The sequence below is a fragment of the Lepisosteus oculatus genome, chromosome 20 (genome assembly GCF_040954835.1).
Source record: "Lepisosteus oculatus isolate fLepOcu1 chromosome 20, fLepOcu1.hap2, whole genome shotgun sequence".
Classification (NCBI taxonomy): domain Eukaryota; kingdom Metazoa; phylum Chordata; class Actinopteri; order Semionotiformes; family Lepisosteidae; genus Lepisosteus; species Lepisosteus oculatus.
The window spans coordinates 3,217,853-3,245,080 of record NC_090715.1 but is presented as its reverse complement, the minus strand read 5'-3'; the positions used below and the strand labels follow the sequence as shown (position 1 = coordinate 3,245,080).

The following is a 27,228-nucleotide window of genomic DNA, read 5'->3' as shown; positions in this document are numbered from 1 at the left end:
AGCAGGTTGTTACTTACCAATGGTGGTGACACCAGGAATCCACATTTTGCAAAGTTTGGTAAAGTTTTTCTCTTCAGCAACCTATGGCTGGCAGCTCTCAGAATCTGACATGACTCTTTCACCATAGTGAGGCTTCTTCTAGTGTCTGAATTGGAATAGTTGTTTTCTTCACTGGGTGTCTGTGTAAAGACAGTGCTTTTGGGCTTTTGCACCCAGACTGCCCTACCTCTGGGGTATATGCACAGGCTGGGGCTGGCGTATCCAACAGTATTGCAAGAATTAGGCAGTTACAATACAAAGAAGAGAAGCAGCTGAATGTTCCATTATAGCACAGTGTGGGTTAAAGTGTCTTTTTTTTACCTCATACCTGAAGAAGGTGTTTTCTTTCTTCTCTTTTCAGCATGGAATAAACCTATTACTTGTTCCTTTGCAGCCTACACATGCTGACGCAGCTACCCACCTGTGTTATTATATATATGTATTATTAGATTTATTATATCTACTTGCCAGTGAGTGTGCAAATCCTGTCATGGGTCACTTTCAGGATCATAGAAGCCAATCCTGTACCGCAAGGAATAGCCAGTGATAACAATTGCATCTTTATGATGCAGTAAAAGGTAAAGTCCATATCAGAGCTCATCCTGGTGTCTGTAGTATTAAGGGGACTAGAGAGCAAGTTAGTATAGAACACTGGTCCATCACAGAGATCACCCCCAGCAATGCTGCTCCCCACGTATACAGCAGGGCGGACTGGAGCAACTGGGGTGTCGTACAACAGTAATGTCTGCTGCAGGGTCTCGAACCTGCACCTGTCAGTCATGTGACCCATGGCTCACCTGCTGCACTATACTGCCCAACATGTGATGTAGTAGTGCTGTTTGTTTGCATTTGTAACCAGAGTAGTCAGATTTGAATCCAGCAATTCAAGTGTTTTTGCACATAGGGCTGAAAGGCAGGGTACTGTATTCTGTTTACACCAACATTCGGCCTTACTTTCTGCCTCTGTGGTGTTCCGCAGGGGAAGTGGGAGGAGATTGCAGCACTGGGAAAGCCCCGAGCCGGTGAGGCAGTGCGGTGTCCGGACGATCCCGGGTGGAAGAGCCCCTCAGATGGACAGGATCTCCACAGTGACCTGCAGTCCTTGAGGAGTGAGAGTGGCTCTCTGGCCAGTGACGTGGCGGCCTCTGGATCGGCCAAGGTGAGCCCTGGAACCCCACATGCTCGGCACAAGTCTCCTGTGTGGTATCGATTAAATGCAGGCGAAGCCACATAGAGAATTAAGGTTTGACAGGTCTCTTGTTGGGACGGGAGTATAACATCTTTTTACAAACCGTTTTTTGGAGTGACTTTTATTAACTGACTGTTTATTTCAGATATAACACTGATCTGTGTGCGTGAGTCCTTTTTCTTGAAATCACTGTGGGTTATGAAAAAAATATGTGAAATGCACCCGATCTTTCCTCTTGGTTGTCAGTGTCTGATTAAAGACAATGCTGCTTGTTAAAGCAGCTGTTCCCTAAGTTTTGCGGCAGATCTAGGGATTGACTGCTCAAATTGACCTTCAATATGTTCTTCATCATCAGGACGCAAATTTGCCAACATTGCATGCATTCTCCAGATGGAAACTGCTCCCCTTTCCCTTCAGAATAGAAGTTCCATCCAGTGGTTTCTCTGTAAATATAGACTTTGTGAAAATATAGCTCTGTAACTAGTCTTCAAGCTTTGTTCTCATTGTCAATGAGTTCTTGCTTAAGGAGATAATGGATTAGTACTTTATGGTTCTATTCTGTGTCCAAGCTGGGCGTGCATTAGAAAACAAATATAATTTCCAGCACTTTTTGTCTTGTGACCTCTTAATATGCACCCATCCATTTCAAATAATAACTTTGTCTAAGGCAGATTAAGAATGAGTTCAATCTGGCAGGTACAAATTAACTTACTCTCTGTCCAGGATGCCAGTGCTTCACAGGGAAGGTGCATGCATAATCACACACACCAGGGACAATTAAGAGACGTCAGTTAACCCTTCCAGTATGTCTTTGGACTGTGGGAGGAGACTGGAACTCCCAGAGAACAAGAACTCTTCAAACAGAAGGCATCCCAGGCCAAAACTCAACCCAAATTGTAACATTGGTGACAAATTCAGATTTGGGTATCTGCTTTCTCAGATCATGGATAAATATCATCTCAGATCATTGCTTTAAGAGGTAGAAGATTGCCCCCAAAGATTTTAATTTGATTGTTTTTTTCCTACTGACTATTCTACCCTTGTGTGAAAAAATCTGGAGAGATTTCAGGAACTCAACAAGAGGTCACCATTTTGAAGCATGTGCTCCTCAAGGAAGAGTAGCATCGCTTGTAGAAATGATGGTGCACATCATAAAGCACTATGATTTATTATTATGATTGGGCAGTGCAGAACGACATAGAGAACATGCAGGTTTCAATCATAGAATTTGGTGAGAAACAGCTGAACGCAGAGCTGGGCATTAGGAAATATAGCCATCATGTCCAGCCAGCTCTGATGACACTACGATTAGAGACTAACTACATTTTGTTACAGTTTTTCACACTTCAGCTGGGTTTCATTTTTATCCTGTAATGCGAAATCCCAGGCCATTTCTTTCGAAGTGTGCGCTACATGGGATGGTGGGTGTGATGGAGTGGTTGGAACAGCTGTAGCTTTCAGAACGGAATCAACGTAAAACATTTTCTTGGAGGTGAAAAGGAATCATCCGTGCGTGAGCGAAGAATAAGGAAGAGGGACAGAACACAGCCATAAGCAAACCTCCTTGTGTGTCTGTATGGCTTGACTCATCGAAATGACGCAGGAAATCAGATAGGTAAACACTGATTAATCACAGAGATAAACATCCCCCGCATAAAATGATCATTAAGCGTAATAAGCTGTTCTAAGAAACTCTCCTGCTTATTAAGAGACATCTGGGTTACCCTGCCTGTGCTGTTGTTATTGTGTTTAAGTAGTATTAGTAAGCCAACCCTGCCTTTAGCTATGAATAGGCTACATTTTTCTCATAATTTTAACTTCCACTTGTATTCATGCCTTGAAAAACACAATGAGGTTATCAATGTTTCTTTTTTCCTCTTTTTTTTCTACCTCAGTGCTTAAAGTTAAATTCTGCTTTTCTTCAGGTCTACAGATTAATCTTTGTTTTCGTAGGCTTTTAGGTGGGACACTTACCTTAATCCTCTTAGGCCCAAGTGCCTGCAAGTCATAGCTCTTTGTACAGCTTAGAATTTAATGAGTCTGACATTGCTCGAATCCTGAGGTCAGTCTGACCTTTGTTGGAGCTCTTTGGGCTTTTCTGAATTCACCGTTACAGACTGGTAGTGTGTGGCTCCTTGTTGTGGCTGTCTGTTGCTCTTGGAAGGAACTTTTAATCATCCTTTCTTTCTTATGTCAATTAAGGCACATTGTGGTAGCATTGTGGGTACATACAGCATTCCAATCCTAATTACGACCATGATACATGATACCTTTAAACCTCTCTATATATTAGGCTCTGACATGTATGACTTGTGTAGTTTCTTTAGCTACAGTGATAGGCTTCACCCTGGTTGCTAATTGCCCAGCTCTGGTTGTGAGGATTGTGGCTTGTAGGGTTTGTGACATGTTGCAAAAGTGTTCCAGCGTGTGCAATGTGACATGTAATCAATGAGATTTACATTTCCTTTCATTAAACATTTACACCGCATTAGCGCAACAGCAGACGAAAAAGAAAGGCATCGTTTTAATAAGGGGAGCTGTTTTACGACGAGGGAGAGTTGCTAACGCGGGAGAGGAGGATTCAAGCAAAACTGAGACTAGGTTTGGAAATCCAAAGCCACAGGACTCGAGGCCACTCGTCCTGGAAAAGGAGGACACGCGTGTTAGTAAAGCAGTCATTCCCGTGAATCAATTTTAGCTGCTTACACACTGTTGAGAGAGCCGGTACAATCCCTTTACCCGGCTAAATACATGTCTGATCCCAATCAAGAAACAGTTGAAGAGACTCACGTGCCCAGTTGATATCGATAGCGAAACGGCCCTGCAAATGCAAAGTTGAGGAAGACACGAGGGAGATGGCCATAGTGTGACTTGCAACCTTTTGCCAAGAGGTAGATGAAAACCGGGCGGGAGTTTTCCTCTGCTCCGCGGCCTGCTGTGAGGAAGGGGTGTAGTGTTTGCCTGGCCAACGTGTCCTGTGATCGCTATCAGCCAGCAGTCCTTGTCCCATCCCCAGTCCAACAGGGATCTGCGTGAGCAAAGGAAAGTGCCTCCTCTTGTGCTGGCACAAGGTGTGGCTGATAGGACCCCCAGATAAACACCTCCACACAAAGCAGGGGCTCTGATTCTGAGTGAACCTCCATCGCCTGTGTTTTAATTTCGTCTCCCGGAAAAAAAAAAAGAAACGTTTCTTCCCTCCCCTTTTCATCCCATCGCCGTTATCTGGACTCCTGATCGGAGTGAAGCAGCAGCCCTTTCAAATTGAACAAACCGGGTTTCAAATAGCCTCTTCAGCTCGTGACAAGATGTGCCTCATTTTCCCTGCAAGCCCACAGCAAGGTCACACCTTTTTAATTTATTTTCTGTAAGAAAGAAAAAAAAAAGAGTGGAAAAAAAGCTTGATGGAACAAGGGCCCGGCCTAGCTGGAGGTCATTCCTAAAGCTAGTCATAAAATAGAGGAGGATAAGGGGAATTGAAGAGATAAGTCTGTAAGGTGCTATTAAAGGTTCTGGGCCTGGTCTGCATCTACAGCCACATTACCATATTCAGACAGCTGGCAATTCGAGAGGATTTTTGTGCATCAGAAATAGTCCCACATTTTTCTCTTGTCATCTTCTGTTTCTTTCTGCAGAAGAAATGTCCGTGTAATTATCTCGTCTGAGTCAGCAGCTGTGTGTATGTGTGTGTTTGTGGGGGGGGGAGATTCTCAAATGTTCATTTTAGGGGATGCAAATTGCCGTTTATATAGTATCAGTTATATAAACACAAAGTTACCTCAGTGTGCCCCATTAGGAACAATTCATAAAATTGCATCTCAATAATCAAGGCTGTAAATGTCAGTTTTAACTAGCTGTTGATGCTGGCTTGATTGTGTTCACCTTTCTGTGAGTCGTTATTTCCAATCCCTGTTTGTAAGGACTACTGAATGCCCCTATGTAAAATAATACCTATTGGCACTACCAGAGTGATTTAGTATTTAAGTGATTTAGTATTGTTAAATAAGGGTTTGGAGTGGTTTGGGCTTCTGGTTCAGTTTTTAGTCTTGGGGGTCACACTATGGTTGTGGCTGAAGCTGAATAAAAGGGTTTTTGTAGTCCGAAACAAAAATAAAAACACAGTTTTAACAAAATTGATGGCCGATCAACCGACCCAGTATTCTTTTTTTATTCAAAAACTTTGTGTGTTTGTCCTGTAAGCAAAACACATTTTGGGGATTGGCGTCTTATAAAGTGCAAAGGTCTGCCTCCTCTAGTGGTAATGAGCAGAAGCTATTACTTACTTTTTACAAAAAGGTCTATTGAAATATGAGAGATCTTGAAACTCAGGAAGGTTGTCACATATGGGCTGTAACTGTTATCTTGAAAAGAGAGGAAAATAAAACGGATCTTCAGTTCCTGTCACAAGTTCAAGCTTGCAGGAAAACGGACGAGAGCCACTAAGTTTGGGTTGGAGCTTTCCCAGCCAAACCCTAGGTGGTTTGGCTGAGCACGACCTGCACATGCCTAATAGCAATTATGAAGAGGTCTGCCAGAGACCAGCTCCCAAAAATAAGCCCTGACAGATTAAGAAAGATGCCATCTGCTTTGAATGATGGCAGAGCCTGGTTGTGAAGACCAGCCCCCTCTATCCCTTCCTCTCTTTCCTCCCTCATTGGTTTTGGCTGCAGAGATGCCACCTCTGACACCTTCACTCTCTAAAGGCCCCCCTCCTCTGGGCTCGAGGGAGTCAAACCCGTGTCACTGAGCACTGTGTGAGTCAGTGGACATTTCCCCAGGAGGCACTGTATAAGTGTCCCCCACTCCTAATACAAGTGACTGTTTTCAGCTGCACTGTTTTTTTTCCATTTCCTGACCAAGCAGTAGATTCAAGCTCTCCTTTGTCTTAATGTTTTTTTGGTATTCAAAACGTTTAAATATATCTGTAGTCTTCATTAATGGTGTTTCTGTTTTTGCATTTTTATTGCATTTAGTGATGTAGGCTTCTCTGATACTACAGATCTAATGGCATACCTATGGTGGAAAATTCAGCCTGCCTGTATTAAAACCTTACAATAATTTTGCAGCAGTGCATACTGTACGATATAGCCAATAATAAGGCTGTCATGAATTGATAAAATATGCGACACATTTTTTTCCCCTCCAGAACACTGCAATCTCAGACTCATACATGACTCTTCTGCCCTTAGAAGGTGTTTAAAGAAATCTGTAATAAGCAGCATTTATCCTGATAAAGCAGTCAGAGCAGCAACTGAAGACAGACTCTGCAAAACAGTGAGGAGCTGTTAGGTGAGGTGAAGCTTGCAGTCTCCAAAGTCCATCAGTGCTTGCTGAGGTATTATATTATAACTGGAGATTCTTGTTTCACCAGAGAGCTATCAAGTTTCATAACATTGAAAAATAACATTTTACCACGGGGGTCAGGTTGGAAAACGACACCTCTAAATGAGTGTTAAGGCTGTATCATTGTCTGTTACACCAGATGTACCACTTGTCAAATAATTCTAGTGACCTCCAGTGCCACTCAGCTAGTTCAACATTCTGGGGCATGCTACAGAACAGTCTATCCTTTTCAGGAGAACGTTTTCCGCAAAATGGGTTTTCTTTTCTCAAACAATCATCTGATATAACAGCTGAATGAAATCACAGATTACATAAGAAAGGTCTTCTCCTTGCGATAAAAGCTTTACCTTAAGTATATGCACTGTTATAGTCTTCTATTGCCGGGCTGTTATCTTTGCTCTTCTTTCTCTCTTTTTTTTTCTCCTGAAAGCTTGCTTTCAAATCTCATTGAGCCTGCTCTGTTAATCTACACATAGAGTGTGGATTAGTATGCAAATGTCTGCAAGCTTTCTAATTAGTATAAAATGAACTTTATTGTGCTGAATAATACCGGCAAGAGCTGTGCATTTTATATATTGGATCACCACATACTGTTTATACCCTTGCTCTTGTTTTAACAGTGCTTCTTCGTCAGTTTCTGTCAGTTATATGTTGATTTTGTTATGGGAGTTTTAACATGGGACATAAGAAGTGTTGGAAACAACTAGAGACAATGTGGCCGTCTAACTCATTTGGTTACTAATAGCTAATCCACTTATTTTTGGTTTGGTTGCTAATGGATCCTATCCACGTATTTCTTAAAAGAAGTCGGTATATCTACTTCAGCACAGGTTTGAGCAGCTGTGTTGAGACCCACATACCCTTGTAGTTTCTTTCCACTTGTGTCTCCTGGCTGTTACAAATCACCTTTTTCCTTTTCAGAATGGTATAAGATTTTAAATAAAGAAAAATTGTAAGTGTCAAGTGGAAATGATAAATTTGAGCGTAATGCTGAGTTCATTCAGAGCTGAAAATCCAATCAAACAAACAGTTTTATCTAGTGGAGAGAATTACAGATACACACTGGCTGCGGAGAAGACTCAGACCTCTGTCACTGTGTATAATCCAGCTCTTTGGAAATTTTGCCATTGCTAAAGCTGCTTAAGAATGGAATAGTAATTCATTCTAACTGGGAGAAAAATACATCAGATATGGGAATGGGCAAACACGTACTCATGTATGTGTACTGTTTTATCTTAACAGCTACGTATGGTAAACCATTGACTACTTAACTAAAGCAGGTGTTCCTTCTCCACCAGCAAGACGAGAACTTCACTGGCCAACATCATTGCACATGCGCAAAAACCATTTTCACCCGAGTGCAGCGAAAGACAATTCTCTGGCTGTTTGGACACTTCAGTCGGGGAATTGAAGAGTCAGTTCACCTGCAGAGAGTTAATGCAGAAGCACAGTTTTTCACAATGGGCCAGGAATTCATCTGAATCCTCCCTACCTCCCCCAGTCCATTGCTTCTGGTGAGGATGCACTGTACTCCACACTGCCACACTGTGGCTGGGAGGGGCAGCACAGGGGCAGATCACATACCACTCGTGAAAGAGTCCATAGCTTCACTATTTTTTTTTGCTAATCGTAGATTTCACTTGTGGAACAGCAAAAGGGCTACAAGATTAATTCTGTATGAACAAATTTCCTTTAAGAGTCGAAAGATTCTTGGTATCTAAATTTAAACATTCTTTTTACTGCAAACTGCATTTAAAGTGTCATATAGATAAAAGAAAAAGAATTAAATACAAGCTCGTTACTTCAGGGTATCATGCATATCTGACTAACCAAAGTGTTGATGATTATTTCAGATTTAAACTGTACTAGTAGTAGGCAGTTAGTTTAAATATTTGTGATTTCATTTTACTGCATTATTAGTTTGTGGATTCAGCTGTTAGACTCCTCCCACATCCCCAAAACTTCAGCAGTAATCCTGCGGTAAATGAGCTATTGTATTTCAGCCCTGAGGTGTCTGCTGCACCATGACTGTGAAGTGATTTAAATTGGAGAGCTTAGCTGTGGGAATGCTCTTCTCGCAGGTTTGCATCTTTAAATATTAGGATTTTCTTAGGTCCCAGTGGAAAATTTAATAGAAAGTGTGATTACAGTGAAGCAATATGTAGGTACATATACGTATATGTTAAATGTTATATGTATGCATGTTTTCTTCTTAGTCATACTTTTAGGGTCAGATGACAAACACCTGAGGTTGGAACCGTGGCAGACTAGTCCATTTATTAGCATATAGATTTGCAGAACCTCTTTCTTTCCCCAGGTTTTTTCCTTGTTCAGGCTTTGTTTTCTGTTATTTTCTCCATCTAGACTCTGTGTTGGGGAACATTTAATTTTTTTATCGAATTATTGAGATTTGACTGGAGGGCTAATTCTTGATTTTAGAAGAGTAATTAAAGTTAAGTATGGCCCCGATGATTTTCTTAGTTTTGCTGCGTCTCCTTTAGGATCTGCTGTGATATTAAATGATTTAGTGCTGGAGGTGCTCGGTATGTAAATCCCTTAGAAATGGAAATTGGCTACACAGACGCATAGATTATAAAATTTACGCATTCTAATGCTAACACCATTTTTTTAATCTTGGCATTACTTTTTTATTAATGCTGCTAATAACCTTAATTAAAAAAAACTGAAAACATTATAACAGATAAGAAGACTTATCAACTTCAAGCGATGATCAAAGGCATGTCATTTGCTGTGTTATTGAAACATGAAGTTGGTGTTAGGGAAGTTATCAGCAGCCACAGCAGAGAAGTGTCAGCTGGTAAACAATTAGATTCAGCCTGTCGTTTCCATTTTTCTCTGCCACGTAATAAAACAAAGTTTTCTGTGTCATCTCTGGGAAGCCTTAATCCTTTGTGCAAACCACTAAAAACTATTTCTACATACCAGCAGAGTTGCTTGACACAGAAAGAGATAATACACACTGAGTGGATATTATAAATATCCATTGTTTGCACTAGGGCTTAGTAGTTATGATTTGAACAATATTTATTTTCATTACTGATGATTGTGTGAAGAGTCTGGTAGCAGAAAGTTCTAGGAAAATCTACAACTTGCCTTTCTCTGCAGGAAAGTGAGTATAAAGATTTTGCTCCATTCCCCGTTTTGTTATTTTTAAGGGTATTTTTCCTGAAATGTGAGCAGTTAAGATTGGTCTTTAAGTAGTGGCACTGAAATTAATATGTAAGCTTAGGAAGTAAAATTGTGCTCTGTTTGGATAACAAAAGTGAAGGAGTGTAGAGTGGGTGACCTGAATATTTTATCTCCAGTCTGTAATGTTTTGTCACATTTATTTAACATTTATTAAAAACATAATAGAAAATGTAATCAGTTCTGTTTGTTTCTTTACATATAATCAGTAAAAATAAGCCATCTTTTGTGACAGTGTCAGCTTCTTCCAATAGGCTCTTTGCAGTATGGCTTTTGTACGTGTGTGTAGAGGGGTGAATGTTTAAATCTAGGGCCTGAATCTTAAACACACTCCAGATTAACTGTGAGTTAGTGAAAACTTCAGTATTTACACAGCCAGATTTGTTTAGGTTCTTTATCACAGACAGGAAAACTTCCAGATAAACAATCCCTCTGTAAATCCTCCTAAATTAATTCACGAGGCACAAAGGGATGCATTTTTCTAATGCCATAACAAACCTAGCAAGCTGTTGGGTGCAGATCGCAGACAATCAAACTGCTACCTGTGCTATGCAGATTAGGCTATTGTGCTCTAGGAACATTATCATTTTGTGCCAAGTATAGCATTCACAGTTTAAAGTGGCTCTGTAAGACACTGGAGCCCATAAGGTGCTTAAATATGTTTTTATAGAATATTTTTAAAGGTGACCCAGTATGCTTTGTGATTTCTTTCAATGTATCACCTCGATATCTGAGGATGTGTTTTTTTCATAGAAAATGCAGCTCTACCATATCTGTAAAAGATTCTTGTTTCCTTCACATCTAAAATAAAGTCTGTTCCCTATAAATAGCTTGTATCACACAAAACAGGTTCTGTTTCTGTAGGCCTGCTCAGCACAGAATCGCATTCTTCTATGCTAAGAGCTCTTGCATTTAAATAAGGTTGTAGTACATATAAACCCCTTTATATAATATTCTGGCTTGGCCACTGTAACATAATAAGAATTTGTTTCTGTAACATCGTTGCAATTTAACATTTGTTTTTTTAAATTGTTTAATGCTCAGAGTGTGCTGACTGAAAGGTGGTCCATGATTTTAATTAATTCATTAATTTTATTCTTTCATGCTGGATTATGTAGCTATTTAACATCTGCCAAAACATTAGAGTACCTTCACATTCCATCAACTGGAATGCTTTTATTCTGGCATAACATCTTCAGTGTGCACCTATGTTATTGTTTATATCCACTTTTCTTTACTTACCATTAGAAGACTGTAATATGATTTTCTTTCCAATTCCATAAAGCACTGCATGTCACTTGGATTAGGAAACAGCCTTGTAGTGTTTTCTGTTTTAATTTTAATAGACAGGGAGTGGAAAGGCAGCTGGGATCAGACACATTTCTCAGGTACTGAAATTGTTCTGCAATAAGTGTAATATACAAATGAAAATGATCTGAGCCTATTGGATGAATGCATTGTATCTATGCCCTCCTGTATCTGCAGTGTAATTCCATTTGTGCTATTACATAATTAAATTTAGACTTGGATCGTGCTTTTTAAAAGATTATGTGAGCATATGTTGCTTGAACAGGTGCCAGCTTGTGACATAGCACTCTTTTCATGATTTCTCTCTATTAGGTTTTGAGACTTTATTGAAAATCAGGACCGTGCTTTGCCAATGTTTAATTAATTGATGTTATGATCTTAGTCCAGGGACACTGTTGTGCCATAATTCAGGTTCAGTTTCTAAAGAATTCCAGATTACGAGGTTTGTAATTTAAAGGATTCAACTAATTGTTACCTTGCTTTCTATAAATTATTATTATTATAGTTTTGTAACTATCTCCTGTAAATCTCATTGTAATCCCCTGATCCTCACCCAACTGTGTCACCGTCTTTATTGCTTCATTTCAAGGGATTCCCAAGTCTTGATAATGAAGCAATTGCAGATGTAAACAGTATGTCGAATGCAACAAATTCTGACGTGTTATCTCTTCAGGGTTCACTCCAGCAAGCAAAGAAGTTACTTTAAAAATGTCTCTCTGAACATTTTGTAAAGGAAAAGGTTAAAGGAAGTGATCTAGAGTGTGCCTGCCCTAAAGAACAATACCAAAGCCCCACCAGTATAAGTAATTACCAGTATTTAGTAATGAGGAAATCTCTCTCTCTGCTCACCAGTGCACCCCAGTTTAGTGATGAGAATTGGCCCTCACTCCTCACCAATGCACCCCAGTTTAGAGATAAAGAAATTACCCTCTCTGCTCACCAGTGTACCACAGTTTAGTTATGAGGAAATCTCCCTCTCTGCTTTGCAGTGCACCCCAGTTTACTGATAAAGACGTTGCCCTCTGTCCTCACCAGTGCACCCCAGTTTAGTGATCCAGAAATTGCCCTCTCTGCTCACCGCTTGATAGAAGCTGTTTCTCCCCCACAGCAGAACACAGCTGGAGGAATATGAGTGAAAGGCATTTGAGGGTTTTTTTTTTTGCATTTCATTTCCTCCCTTTGAAATGATGACCTTGTCATCGTGGAGACAGAATATATCATTCCTGCACAGCTGTCCACCGGGCTGCTGGATTCTAAAAGGTTTAAATGGTTATTTCAGTCATTATTGGCTGTTAAATATAGTGATCATCATAAACGCCCCCTCTGTTTCCACTCTCTCGCAGAGGTCAAAAAATGGGGCTGGTTTATGAGTTTATGCTGCCATGTGTCACCGCAGGCTGCGCTGTACAGCAGGAGGATGGATAGGCAGCCCTCACCTCTCCATTTATTACTCTTGTCAACTCAGGGGAGATTTTTTACCTTGTGAAAGGCCCATCAGCGATGAATCGCTGAAGTGGAGACGACAGTTGATTTGTGAATTCAGATTATATGAAGTGACTAGACTTCAGTGGACTGTATAGAGAAAGCAACTGTCATGATAAGATGGCAAGTGCAATTCAGCAAAACTAAATTTATTGCACATTTCAAGAAATTGCACCCCCTTTTTATAATGCCATAAATACAGAATTGAAAGTTACTTATATATATGCATTCTGATTTATATATTTTATTTTCTGCAGAACGGCTGAGTGAGATGGCACCACTTCATTTATTATTATTTTGTTGTTCAGGGAGATTTTGTCTCCCCAATATTCTTTATTATTCCCTATTACCCCTATTTATTGTCCAATATGTCAATATGTCGTTCAAGACAATGAGAATGATAATAAAAACAACAATAATCATCATCATGGGCTGTACTTTGCCTGTCATACTAATTTAATTTCAACCTGCTGGGGGAAGAACGTAAATTTAACGCAGTTTTTAAATGATCAGGGATATCTGGCTTGTAAACTGTGATTGGTCAATGTGGCTTTGCTTTAATTTATTCCTCAGCCAATTACCATCACTCTACCAACAGTGTGAAAGAGAGGGGCAGTGGATCTCCTTGTCTTTCATTTAAAGACGAACTAAAGAAGAAACACTCAGATTTTTTTTTTTCTTCTCAGGGCTGACAGCTTTGAAAGCTGGCTTTAATGTGAATATCAGCTACTTTATTGCCTTGACTCTGGTGACCTCATCTACTAGAATGAAGTCATTCAGTGAGCTGAGGAAGACAAACCTTCGTTCCAGGGAATTAATCAAGTCCATCAAGTGCTGCGCTTTACTGCCTTATCTCCAGCCACTGCGAGAGGGAGCAGTTATAAACCTGACAGTCGCCAGATAGCCTTCTGTCCTTCATGTTAGGCTAACATCAAAAGGGAGCAAAGAAGATGAGGCCCCTACTGCTGGATAAGTGCAACTTGACATCACTTCTTTCCTGGTGATGCTTTACATTATTCTTCAGAGGGAAGGGTTGGGGGGGAGCAGAGGGGGTTCCGTCTTCTTTTTTGCTGTTTTCTGGTTAAAAGTAGTTTGTGTAGCTTCTTGAACTTGCTGGATTGTTTTATCTCCCCCTCCGACCCAAACCCTCCTCCTCGACATCTTTTTTTTTTCCTCCGTCTTCTGAATCCTCTACCGACAGCAATTTGTCTTTCTTATTCCTCTCCCCCCCCGGTTTTCCCGCATTGTCTCTCCCCATAATTGCACAGGACCTGGTTGCTGGTTTCATCGCAGGCAGACGAAGCGCCCATAAACATTACCAATTAGGAAGGCAATTAAAATAAGAAAGGGTGCTCCCTGAATTATACAGCAGTTGGAAGCTTTCCTGCCTTTCTGGTTGTCAGTCTGTGAAAGGTTTTATTGCATTTGAACTGAAGGAGGTGAAAGAATTAAGTGAAACAGTTGTGTTTGAAAGCAGTGTGTGAAGGGGCATAGCACAGATAGTACTCCATGGTGTCAGAGATGGGGAGCCATTAGTAAGCTATGAAAAGCTTTGTTATGCTAAACGCTGGGCTTTATACCCAGGGCAGACGGACCCCATTTTTTTTTCTTTCCACACAAAACTTAATTTTATTATTTTATTGCTGTTCTCTTGCTAGTGGAGGGGAGCAGAGGGGTGCATGGTGAATGTCTGAAAATTCCTAAACTGTGTGAATAGGACCCACTCTCTTTAGAAGACGAGTTTAATGAGATTGTTCAGTGACCCCAGAAAAGTCACACGCACAAAAAGGGGAAAAAAAAGTTCGGCTTTTGGGCTGTCTTGAGAAATGTTTCTTCTTCGTGCATTCATTTAAAAATTCTGCTTCCTACGGGAAGTATTTAAGCATTTAACAGCATAACTGTCACATGAGAGGTGGTAATTGTAATACAAATGCAAAATATTAATAAAAACTTTGCCTATTTCTGACCACGTTTTACAGGATGAATAATGTGCACATAATTAACAGAAATGAACCCTGGTTCTAGCATTTTCTTAATGTCAGCTTTTCTGTTATTATTTTTGGTGTCGGCGAGATAGAAATGCCAGCATGGAATGAACACTGTAAAAATCTTAGAATTTTAAAATGATAAAAGGTCCACCCTTCAGATGTTGACTCTGATGTAGCGATTCAGAGGATGGAAGGAGCAGCCAGTCCAATACTTAATGACTGGACAGTATGTGTGCACTGGAAATAATGTCTGTGCCAGCATCTTGGAGTAGACTATTTGCCATGCAGCGTCACACACAGATGTTTCAAGAGAGAGATGTTCGTACTATGGCTGCTTTCTAGAACAGGGGCTGGTTTATAGGCCAGGAGCCAAGAAAGAAGTAGAAAACTCTCCTCCCGCATGTTGTCTTTACCCCCTTCCCTAATTTACCTATTGTGAATGTGCTGGAGAGCGAGAGTGATGACATCATGCGCCGGGCTGCTTTTGAAGTGCCAGTCCTGAAGGAACCACTTATAGCAATTAGAATATCCTTGAACATGCGTTTGCGAAACATTGGCTGGTTTTTGGCATTTGCCTCCTGCTCCTGCCTACTAACTAGGAAGGTTTGATCTCAGATAATTATCTACCCACTGGCTTTTCAGTCATGACAGTCAGCTCCCAGGAGAGAGTGGAAAGCTGGGGCTATTCGCTGATTGCATCAAAGTGTCAGAAATTGCAACATCAAAAATAATAACTGATATTCCAGCATCAGCTTCCTTCTGAATAGCATTTCTTTTAAAATGTGCCCTAATTCCTGTCTGTCTCAATATGTGTGTTTTTTAAAGTAAATAAAACTAAAGGGAATGCATTCATTATTTAACTCTTATTTACATACCGCACGGTCTCATATCTGAGCTTTAGTTAAATAGCTGCTCGTTCTTAAACAGCTACTTTATCAGGAGAATTCCAGTCTTCTTCCCTAAGAGCTTTACTAACATTCCACTTGGCTTGGTCCTCAGTAGTACTTGGGAATTTTTTGTCATTTTTCCTGGACACTTGTTTTCGCTAATATGTTTTATGAAAACTCATTTTCTTTAATAGTTCTTTGATCTATACCTTAAAGTTGAGTATTTCTTTTTAGAGAAAAAGAAGTTTTGCAGAAAAAAACATTCCTGAGAATAAAATCCAACCTACTGGTATGTTTAAAGACCGGGCTGAGGATGCTCCAAGTGTCTCAGCTGACGTTTTTGCTGATAGACATATCCCATAAGTTCACTATGTTTCTTACTGAACCATTCATCTCCAAAGCGCTGGAATTATTTTGGAATTCGGAATGAGCTCGAGCGTGTGTATCTCAGTTCAGTTCAGTAAAGGAAATGAGTTGTGATAAATGTCTTGTCAAAAACATTATATCGTATTGTTCTGACAAAGAATTGATCATTTCATTCAATTTAATCAATCATACAGTTCAATATATAGTATATATGTAATACATAACAGCAGAGTTGGCTTCATTAAAATACTGGATGGAGTTAGGGCAAAATTATCTAAAAATAAAATGTGCAGTGCACTTGTTTCCAGTGGTTTTGCAAAAATGAAATTAAACTACAGAATGCAAAAGCAGTTTCAGTTCCTCAGAGGAATGAATAAATACTGTGACTTAAGAGGCAGGTTTGTTTTGCAATGACAAATGTTGATTTCCCTGAGGTATTTAAAGTGACTTGACCCTGTCATTGTTTTAAATAATCTACAGGAGATGATAAATGTGTTACTAATGGGCCTCCTATATTTTCTTTCATATTTTACTACTGTTGTCCCAAACCGTCTCTCAGCTCTCAGCTCCTGCAGGTTTCTTCACTTTCTTTAAAGCATTTAGTTTTCATTTTTGGTAAATACTTAATATATTTAATGTTTTAGAATTATTGTGGAAATATGTATGAAGTTTTTTTTTCTCCATTTGATTTTGTATTTCTAAAAATATTTCAGAGCTCAGCCTTGAGAAGCTTCAATAAGCAGGACTACGAATGTTTTCAGATGCAACCCTGTCAGCCTTCTCCTCATTCATTTCTTACAGCTGACTAGGAGAAACACTTTTTTTTTCCTACAAAAGATAAATACTCTTATTTTTTTGCAAAGGCCAGGACTGCAAAAGCTGTTGCGGTGAAGGTTTCATTATCTTATGCATTCTAATCATCTGGAAAATAAGTATCTTTTCAGGTGCAGATGTACAGCATCATTGATATGATGTACATTGCTTTCCTCATTTACATTATACCTCTGATCAATCATTGCTGACAGTGCGGTGTCTTTGTGCAAGGGGCTGTAGGACAAATGTTTCAGCTTGTGAGAAGAAAATTGTTAGCATTTGAAAAGAGAACAGTGCAGGGAGGATTAATAGCCCACTTTGATGGATTAGAATGTAGGGAAATTGCTCAATATTGATATGAAAATGTTTGTGAATTGACTGCATGGTGCTGTCAATGGGAAATGAAGGTCTCTGATTATGTCTTCTACGCCTTATCACCTCGCACTTCTCTCTTGCCAAAGAACAGCATACAAAAGACTGATGAGAGCACTGGAATATAGCTGAATACAGACTCCTGCCATAATCGTTGCATTGAACTGGCCGACACTCATAATGTCAATTTTTATGCCCTTTATGTAATATTGTTCATCATTATATTAACATAACTGAATATGGATAGATAACACGTTTTAAAAAGTAAGCGCAATGTACTAGCAAGATATTTTAATCCCTTTTTTCTCATTCATTCTTTTAGACTAGTGAATCTGAAATGTACCAAGCCCATTATAGATGGAGTGTGGGACGAAAAATATAGATATAATAACACCATTTAATTGCTATATTTGTCAAAAGGGACTCACACAGTTTCCACTGTAGAATGCTTCATTTGCGGTCGTCTTTTAACAGGCTTCCAATTATTTTAGGGGAAATCGCTTATATCAGGGGAGCAGGCCTTTGTTAAAGCTGTATTCATAGTTGTAGGAGTTATTATGATTTAGTCATTTAGAGATATAGTGAAAATTTATCATGTTCATTTCTGTGGAGAAAAAAAAAACTTTGTGAAGATGTTAGCTCTAGAAATTCCCTGCACTGCTCAGCTTATCCCATAAGAAGGCACGGAAAAAAAAAAAGAAGATTTTAACTATCAGGGTATTCTTTCTAGAAGCCTTTAGTAAGTAAGATGCTCTATATACAGGAAGAAATACTATCAAACTGAGTTCTCCAACCCATGATGCACAGAAATTACTATACCTCTCTGCAGCACAGAATAATGGATAAAATACAGTTATTTTTAACACGTTAGAAGAGCACAATGTTTGCAAATGCCTGCACCCATTTCATCATGGCTGTATGCCTAACAACTGCTGATAGATAAGCCATAAAGTGACCAGGGGATCTCTTTAAGGTGCATTATTGTTTATTACCTCCTGTTACCTCACATGCAATAAGCGGTACACATAAAGACCTGACATAATTATGGGGACTTCTCTATCAACAACCGTATTTCAAGCTAGTGAAAAACCAAACAGCACTAGCATTATACAGCTATTAAACACCAAATGGAGACTTGTAAATCACAGGTTATCTTGGAAGAAAGGAAGCAGGCTGCACCAAGCAAAGCATTCTTTCTTTCCACTGGAGTTTTTCTTTCCTACACACACCTGCTGTGTGTGTTGTTTTTTTTCAATACTACAGATTTGCTTGGCTTGTGCTTGGGTGCTTTAGCTTTATCCAGAGAGACTTCCATTTGCACCCAGTTATACAGCTGGAAATGTGGCAGTTGAGGTGAAGTACCTTGCTCCAGAGTGCAGCAGTGTCTCACCTTTGATTTGAACCCACAACCTTCTAGTCAGAGCCCTGACAACTGTGCTCCCATTTGCATTCCTCCAACAGCAGGAGAGGTTTTTAAGCAGTGATGTGTCAATCGCACAGGGGTGTGAGTGTCGCATGACCAGATGAGTGCGTAAGTATGCCACTGATGCAGTTATCCAAGATGAACTTATACAGCTCTTATAGAATTTACATGGCTCTGGATTTTCTATTAAGGTCTAAGTAAATACTCTGAGCAGATGTATCTGTGTCTGCGGGTGGTAGCTAGTGTTTGCTAAGAGTGTCCGTGCCCCGTGTTCAGATAATGTCGTATGATTTACACATCGGAAACGACTATCTCTTTCTGTGTGGAAATGAGTTGTGGGATAGATTTTAACAGTGGTGGCTGTGAATGGATTGTGCATGGCAAGCTCGTGGATCTGTGCCAAGGAAGTAAAGAGATGCAGGCCGCACACCAGCAGAAAAGTAACATTATCCAGATTAAATATTTAAAAAACTGTGAAAATGGCTTTCTGAGCTTTATGCTTCAGTGCAAAATATGGTCCTTTTACATCTTTTTCATTGTAACCAAGCCCAGATACATCTCTGGAACAGTGCTTAACAGACATATGAAGCAAGGCTTACTGGCACTGAGCAAATTTCAGAAGTGATGACACCCCTGAAGCCTCGATTTCTCCTGTGACAGATCACCCAGTCTTTTGGCACAGAAGAGTTTGCTGCTGGGGAGTGTCGCTCTGAGACCATGAAGAACTGTTACCACATACTGGCAGGGGGCAGAGCTGGACTGCACCTGTTGCATAAATATCATGTTCATTTTATGTTATGTTTGAGCAACTTTATAAGAAGAATTCCTACTAGTAATAATATTTAAGAAAAAGCTTTATGCAAAGATGTCCCATGTTGTCTAATATTAGGTCTTTATGGACATTAATGTATGAAGAATGCACTTAATGAATATTATAGCTCCCATCAGATGATAAGCGTTTAAAAAATGAAATTGTTCTCTGGATAAAATATTCTCTGGACTCTAATTGGGAGGTTATGAGTTCAGTTCCCAGGAGGGACACAGCTGTTGGACTCTTGAGCAAGATGACACAGATCACTCCTGTACAATATGCAGCTGTATAAATGGGTACAAAGGTAAGTTGTTTTAGACAAAATCATCAGCCAAATAAATTAACAGAACTAAGAGGTCTAGAGAAGCCTGCATAGGTTAAAGACTAAAGGTGCAACATTCTTATTATTACAAAATAAAATGAAAATGTCCATTTTGTTCAGTGACAACTTGTACCTGTGTTTGGGGTGAAAGTTCTAATGGTAAAATGCTTTTTTAGACAGATTTTTTTCTTCTCTTTTGTTAAAAACCGAGGTCTCTTAGTGCAAAAGTCACCCTTTTTTCATACAAAATCTCTTAATGAAAAAAGTCTGTCCAATCTGTACTCAAGGCACAAAAATGGTTAACATTGGTAAAGCAAAAAGCATATGTTTTACAATTACCCTCCCTCATAAATGTTTAGTCGTAAACTGAGAATTTATGCCATTCATTAGAGGTAATACAATGCACATAATTCTAATGTACAACAATTGGAATAGCCATAAAGAAACAATTTTATAGGTTCTCAAATCTGTGACTTTTCAGTGACCCTCTTAGAAACTGTGTTCCTGCAGTGAGATTTACAGCACTGGGGCATTTTGTCTGATACTCCTCTGTGTTTTTAGGGAATTAAAAGTGCCAAAATGTAAAATGACATAGATATTTGTTTTATATTCCACATCAGAATATTAATCCTGAATGAATTATTTATGGTTTGCACTTTGAAAGTTTTTATATTGAGAGATTCTGTTGTGACAGACAGTTTGTTATATTTCCCAAACTGACACCTTACATCGCACCAGTGGTCTGTAAATAAGTCACTTTTTATATCCGAATTAGGAGCAGAAAATCGTTTTTCTTTCCGTGTTTTGACCTGATCTGCCACACCAGTGCTTTTCAGTCAAGTCCATCTCTCCAAGCAGAGGGAACTGGGCTGAAAAAGTAAAAAAAAAAAAGAATTCAGATTTTTTTTCTTCCATAAGGAGTAAGTCCTTTTTTCCCCATGTTGACTATTAATAATTTCTGTTCACTTCATTTTAATTTGTTAAAATCTGTTGATATGGTTTTCTAAAGACAACATTACAGAATAGCCCTTCAAGACAAGAGAATTCACTCATTTTGAAGTATACCATATTTCATTTTTTTCGTTAACATCCTTGCCTACTCTTTGGGCATTATTACTTTTCATTAATGGGGGGCTTTCCCCAGTTCTGACTTAGAAAACTGCAATAAAAAATAATGTCAGCTCTTGGTATTGAGATTACGGTTTGGAAAATGTGTAACTAAAACTGATTTTATCCCAGATGCACTGAAACAGCGAGGGAGGTATAAAGCTGAATAATGCTAGCTTGTTACTTGCAGAAGCTGGCTGAAGAATGAGGTGTTAAGTTGTCAACTCAAACCCTTAAGAACCACTGCGCTGTTTTTACATTTTACATCAATTAGTTCCTTTGTGCTCAATGTGCATTTACATTTAGCCTTCGATTCACTGGAAGCCCCGTACTCTGCAGAAAACCATAACTCCCCTCCATGTCATTATGTGTTAGGAGAGAACATGACAGGCCTCTCACTCCCCTTCAGCCAGTGCATGCCAATGTCTGCCTCTATTCAAGGAAAAGCTACTAAATTAGCAGGAACAACATTCCCATGGTCTCTCCTACAGTCCCACAAGGTATCTGCTGACCCGCTTACACCCCCTCTACCCACTGTGCAACACGGAGGTCCAGAAAATAAGAATCATTTCACTAGACGAGGAGGGGTCCCACTCTGTGCTATCAGACCAGGTACATGGAATAGGAGATCAAGAACCCCAATTTTCACAAGTCCTGCTGCAAGTCAACAGCGCAGACATAACATCTCTTGTCTGCATCATGTTCCGCAGGGTCATTCAACACCTCAGAAATCATGGCGATTTCTAGAAAATCATATTCAACGTCTTGAAGCAATTTCAGAATTGGACTGTAGGTTTTTCTTATGGGTTAGTGGTTCAATGGAGAATTACTCCATTTAAAGATGAGTTCAATTGTGGATAAATGCTTGCTTATCTTAGATGGGAATATGTATAGGAGTTGAATAAGTTCATTTTATAATCTTTTAAGGAAAGTGTGAGATGTCTCTGTCTATTTCAGTGGTCTGGGCATGGTGCAATTGAAAAAAGACAAAAAGCTCAATGACAATTAATAAAAACTAATTAATGGGAAGCAATAGTAACAAAGTTATATTGAACTGTTTTAGTTGGAAATGACTCATTTCACTAATTATAGAGGATTACAGAAGATTAATCTACAATTGTATAAAACAATTGTGTAATGCTGTTGTTTCTTAAAAATTATCGTTATTGGTATCAATATATTTGTACTTAATAATTTTTGTAGGCAGGTAGGCAATTTCATTTGGCCATTTTGAGTCACACACAATGGCTTATCGGGCTGCTGTTCATTCTGCTTTCTAAGCATGAAGCAATCAGGATTATTTAGAGCAATTAAAAAAAAATAAAACCTTTATGTATTAATCTTATGGAAGAATAGATTGATGTTGATTCCAGCTGATAAAATATTTCCAGCTCCTGCAAAAAAATAACACTACTCATGTGGTTCATTTTCAGCGGTATTGTTGAGTTTTTTTTTTTTAATTGGCGAATTAAAGTGTTCTTCCAGGAAGTCACAGCAAACACATTAGTCTATTAGGCCAAATAACAAAAATCATTTATCATTGGGGAAAAAGAAAAAAAGGAAGGAGATTAAGCTTTTGTGAACATGACCCACCATTTCCGTTATCACACATAATTAAAATCAGACGATCTGGGCTAAAGAAGTATTCCTGTTATTAGCCGATCTGATATATGGTGTGGCTTATCTCAAAAGCTCTGTCAAGGTCTGTGCTTCCAGACAGTCAGTGAATAGTCCTTGTGGCCCATGAAGACAAACAGAAGTTAAGGAGAAGAAGAGATTTGTAACAGATCGTGATAGCACCACAGCCTGGGCTGGAAAGCCCAAGTCACTCTCAAGGTCTTTGAAAGAAATGAGTTCCTTCCTTCTTATCACTGTATTACTGGGAATTACAATTGCCTTGATTTGTGTACAGCAGGCATTCGCTTCTAATGAGGACTTGTTAGAGGGCGATTCCTGAAATATTTTACCTGTTGTCAGAGGTTTTGCTGATGCAAAGTAAGCCCATCGTTGTGTTGATTTGCTTTGTCACCTCTGCGACAGTCTGGTGCTTAGTTTCCCCAAAGGTGCGCGTGTTTTGGTCTCCAGATTTGAGTGCAAGTTCTTTGAACACTGAGCCTAAAATGAACAAAGAAAAAAGCGTCAGTGGTGGAGTTCGAGTTCACAAGGGTCGTCCTGACCCTCGCAGAGAAAACGCCTTTTTGCTGGCTAACATTAAGAGCTGTCAAAACAGCCTTGTCTGCTTTATTTGAAACGACCCTGAGAGGCTGTTCACCTGGGTGAGAGCAGCAGAGTTACAGGGCGTTGTTCTTTCTGAACATTTGTTCTTATTTTTCAAAATCACAAGGGAGACCCCTTTTTTTTTACGGACGCCCAACCCACAAGCTCCTTAATTCTTCTCTTTAGTTTAATAACATTAATTTGCCCATCTTACATGACATAAACCTAGAGAGATTGCAGGATTTGCTCTGAATGTGGACCTAATGCCTTTTAGTTTTAGAAAAGAAGGGAGAATGATATTTCCAGTTTTTAAAATAATCTGATGATTATGTGTGTGCATCAAAAATGTATATTGTATAAATCAAGAAAGAGGAGAAGAGTGTGATTTAATGCAGATAAATACCATTCGATGAGTGAGGGCTTATGAGCCTGACTTTCTCCTTATGGAAAGAAGTAGCTGCTGGCATTCCAGTGAATCTCTCCACACTAAAAAACGCCTCTTTCCTCTTACACCCTGAGGAGTACTGGTGCCGCTGCCCTTTCTACAAAGAGCAACACTTGTTTCCATTTCAAAGAGGGAACATGTATCCATAATATCACAGGGGATTTATCCTAAAATACTTACCTACTGCGGAAAGATGGGTATTTTAGAATGAAATCCGATGTCTAATGGACTCTTCATTGCCCTCGGGGAACTCTGGCTATGAGGGTAGCCTTTCCATCTTTAAAATAAGTGTTACTGAAAGCCACTGTAATAAAAAAGAGTTTGCTTGAATCAAAAGAAGAAGGAAGAAAAAAAGGAAGAAAGGTTGCCTTCTACGAACCATCCTAACAAATCCCACAGAAATTAAATTTCCATTTATCGTGACACTGCAGTACTGCTCCTCTCTTGTTTCTGCCTACAAGTTGGTAAAGCATAACATTATGAGAAACACTAATTACAAACCTTGAATGTCCGACAGAAGGAAACAGGGGAGCTGGAATGGAGGTGCAAATATGAAATCATGTTTCCTCATTAACAACTTGAGATAAGACCTCACTTTCTTTGTAGCGGGCTGGTCAGCGCCGACGGGCTGTATAAACAGAAATGCCATTTTAAAGATGAAAGAACTCTTTAGAGTGTTTTAACAAACTGCTGGATTAATGTTGAGCATAGGGATTTTAATGGGTTCAGAATGTTTTCCTCGTTTCTTCCAATCATCAGTGCCTGTGTGCTATTTTTCTGCTTGATATATGCTTCATATCCAGATAACCTCTGAAAAGTGATCCAAATTAAGAAAAATAGGAGCATTCTTAAGAAGACACCAAATGACTTTTCTGTTGTTCTTGAAAAGAGCTGAAGAAAAACATTTGCTCTGCTCGTATACATTAGAAGACTTCCCCAAATGGTCTTGTGAAGGTCTCTGACTGAAATGTCAGCCTTTTATTTTTTTGGTCTGCTTCCAACAGAATGTGAATTTTGCAAGTTGTTAAAAGACAGGTAGTTTTCCTATTTAGAAAATTCTCAAAGTTCTCCTATGTAGAAAAAGTGTGTACTTTTATTTGGCTTAGCCTATACTGCAGGACAATATAAAAACTACAGTCTACATTTTACATTAGTAGCTCATTGAGCACATGCATAACAACATTATTTTACATATTTTACAGGAGAAAATATATTGGTTGATTGATCCATGTGATAACAAAATACTAAGTCATTTGATTATTCCTGGTTTTTACGCCCAATGTATTTAAAAACATTCTCTCTTCTATTATGTATGTTTATAGCCAATCTGTGTTTTGTTGGATCACTGGCTCTCTGGTTCTAGAAGGGGTTATACTGCTGTGCATCGCTGTGATCACAGTGGGTTGGAAACAGAATTTTTAGAACTCCTGCTCTAGAACACAGAGGTCCCATCACTGCACAGTCACATCACTGTGATTTTGCATGATAAAAAGTCTTTTAATTTGTTTAAATAAAATGTTATTTGTGTGCTTTCTTTTCATAGAGTGATGTTGATCAGGATTGCTTGGATGATGATTTAAGGAGCATCACGACATCTTCAGTGACGGTAGGGTTTGTGTATATTTTTTACATTATGCATTCTGTCGGTGGAGTCCGGTGTATTTGGAATTGGATCTAGAATATTACTACCTTAGAGCTGCACTTCTGAATATGTTCCCCCACCCCGCAGAGAATCTCACATCTCTATGGGAAAGAGAGTTTTGATGAGGTTATTTGAAAAGTGATGCACAGTTTAATGCATTTGGCTTCAAGCTCCAGTTATACTTTTCTGAGGTTTTTTTAACATATTTTTTAATACAGTGCTGAAGGTGTACTTGTTCAGACTGTGCATTGTTAAATGTATAAAATGACACTTAAAATTATTCTGTTATCCAGATGTCCCTCCCACCCTCTTGTTCCATTGGGGAATTCCATAACGGATACTTGTCTATTTTTAATAGCTGCTCTTAGTATTTATCCTATTGTATGTTCTAATGCCTTTGAGGAACAGTGTTTAGGTATGATTTGGGATTAATCCCATCTTCGTCAGAATCAAATGACACTAAAACAAATCTTTTCTTTCAAATATGTTCGTACTAATATAGCTCAAGATATCAAGATAAATGTAAGATAATGCAGTACATTATTTTCAGAGTAGAAACAATGTTTTATCATTTTTTAAAATAACTGATTTAATGAATTACGGAACAAAATACAATTGCCTCTTTGCCTAGTTGTTGAATTAGAGATAGTATATGTTAAGCCAGAACGTTTCCCTGACCTGTGCATCTTGATATCATTTTACTGCCTGTGGTCACATGAACATGAGAAAGTTTACAAGTGAGAGGAGGTCATTTGGTAGTTGGCAGCTAATTGATCTGTGGATCTCATCCAGCCACTTCTTGTAGGAACCTGGGGTGTCAGCTTCAACAAAGCAATCTAGCTGCCTTGTTGCAAACATCCACAACCCTTTGCATAAAGAAGTGCCTCCTACTTTCAGCTTCAAATGCGCTTCCCATGTCCTCTTATACACCAAAGAATGGATTTGTTGATTTTTAGTTTAGTTCTTTTGTGTTGACAGAGCATGTTAATCCCCAGCTTTCTCAGAAATATTTGCATGAAGAGTGCAAATATTGCAGATTTCTTTTTCCAGTTTCCCGTAGCGTAGGATCTCCGGGAGTCAAGCGTGTGTGTGTTTGTGCGTAAACAATTCAAAGGAAGAAGAAAAGGAGCAAAGCAAAACCTGATCCCCTTTGGCTGAAACTTAAAAAGTCTCGCTGTCCTTCCTGTGTGACCGCTGAGAGGGAGAGGGCGTGATGAAGGCCACAGGCCCAGGCTGAGCTGTGGAGGCAGAGGGCTGGTGGGGTCCTGGAGGCTGGGTAGGACTACAGAAGGTCAGAAAGCTCTGGACGCTGGTTCCTCATGGTGCTCCCTTGGCGGTATCCAATAACCATTCCCATCTCCGTACTGTAAGGGCGAAAGCTCGTTTGCTCAATTTGGGGTGACAGCCACTTGTTTTGTCAGAACCTAGCCGGAGTTTGAAACGACTGCTGGTTGCTGAGGCAGTGGGAAACATCCTTTATCTTAGCAACAGGAGGGCATGAAAATGCAAGTGATTCTGGCAGCAGTGGTATAAATTTAGCGTTTCTGAGGGTCTGACCCGAGCTGTGTTAAAGGAATGCACCACTTTCCTTTGACGGTACGATTTCCTGCCTGACGTTTGAAAAGATGTCTGGGGCTTGGATGCTGTAGAAACTCTACATCAATTATCTGAAAGGAAACCAACTCTGTCTCTGACTGTTTGGCAGCAGAAATACTTATTGTTGGGAGAAGGAGGAAAAAAAAAACTAATGAACTCCCCTTTCTTTCAGATTTTCAGAAGTTCTGTTATTTATTTTAGGGTCAGAGGGGCGTCTGGAGGCTTGCAAACACAGGGAACAGACGATCTGATTAGAGCTTCAGTTGGTCTTCGGTGTATTTCTGTTCTTTCTTCCAACTGGAACCAAGTTTCATTATCCTACAACAAGCGCTCTTAATTGTAACTAGGTTTCTTTATTGTTACCTTGAGTCTCTGCAAAACCTATTATACATTTTCTGGCTAATAGCTTTAGTTCACATGTAGGGCAGAAGGTCTTGTATTTGCAGGATATACTCTGAATAAAAACCTTATAAAGACAGCACAGAGAGATGCTGCATTTTAGAGCGGGGTTCTTTGAAGTAGTAAATGCCCCTTTTGTTTAAAAAATGACAATTTTGCTTAACATGGATGTCTATAACAATCATAGTCATATTATTAAATATGACTATATTTTCTTTTTATTCATAGCTTCGACATTAGTTTTCTGTCCTTCAGTATCTTGTTGTGTGTCCATG

General features: G+C 39.3%; 1 protein-coding gene and 1 long non-coding RNA gene across 5 annotated transcripts in view; one reads left to right on the top strand and one right to left on the bottom strand.

The window, feature by feature from the left end:
- The window catches only part of LOC107080046 (ankyrin repeat domain-containing protein SOWAHC), a 103,531-nt gene that overhangs the window by 34,390 nt on the left and 41,913 nt on the right, over window positions 1-27,228 (top strand). For all 4 annotated transcript variants that reach the window (XM_069181199.1, XM_015368516.2, XM_069181198.1 and 1 more), the window contains exons 4-5: window positions 1,019-1,198; window positions 24,860-24,922. In XM_069181199.1, coding sequence (XP_069037300.1) covers window positions 1,019-1,198; window positions 24,860-24,922 — 243 coding nt within the window. The remainder of the gene's footprint in view (window positions 1-1,018; window positions 1,199-24,859; window positions 24,923-27,228) is intronic.
- Window positions 20,204-23,556, bottom strand: LOC138224355 (uncharacterized). The gene is made up of 3 exons (XR_011182823.1): window positions 23,497-23,556; window positions 22,622-22,769; window positions 20,204-20,416 (listed from the first exon to the last, which is right to left on the bottom strand). It is a non-coding gene; the product is annotated as an uncharacterized lncRNA (long non-coding RNA).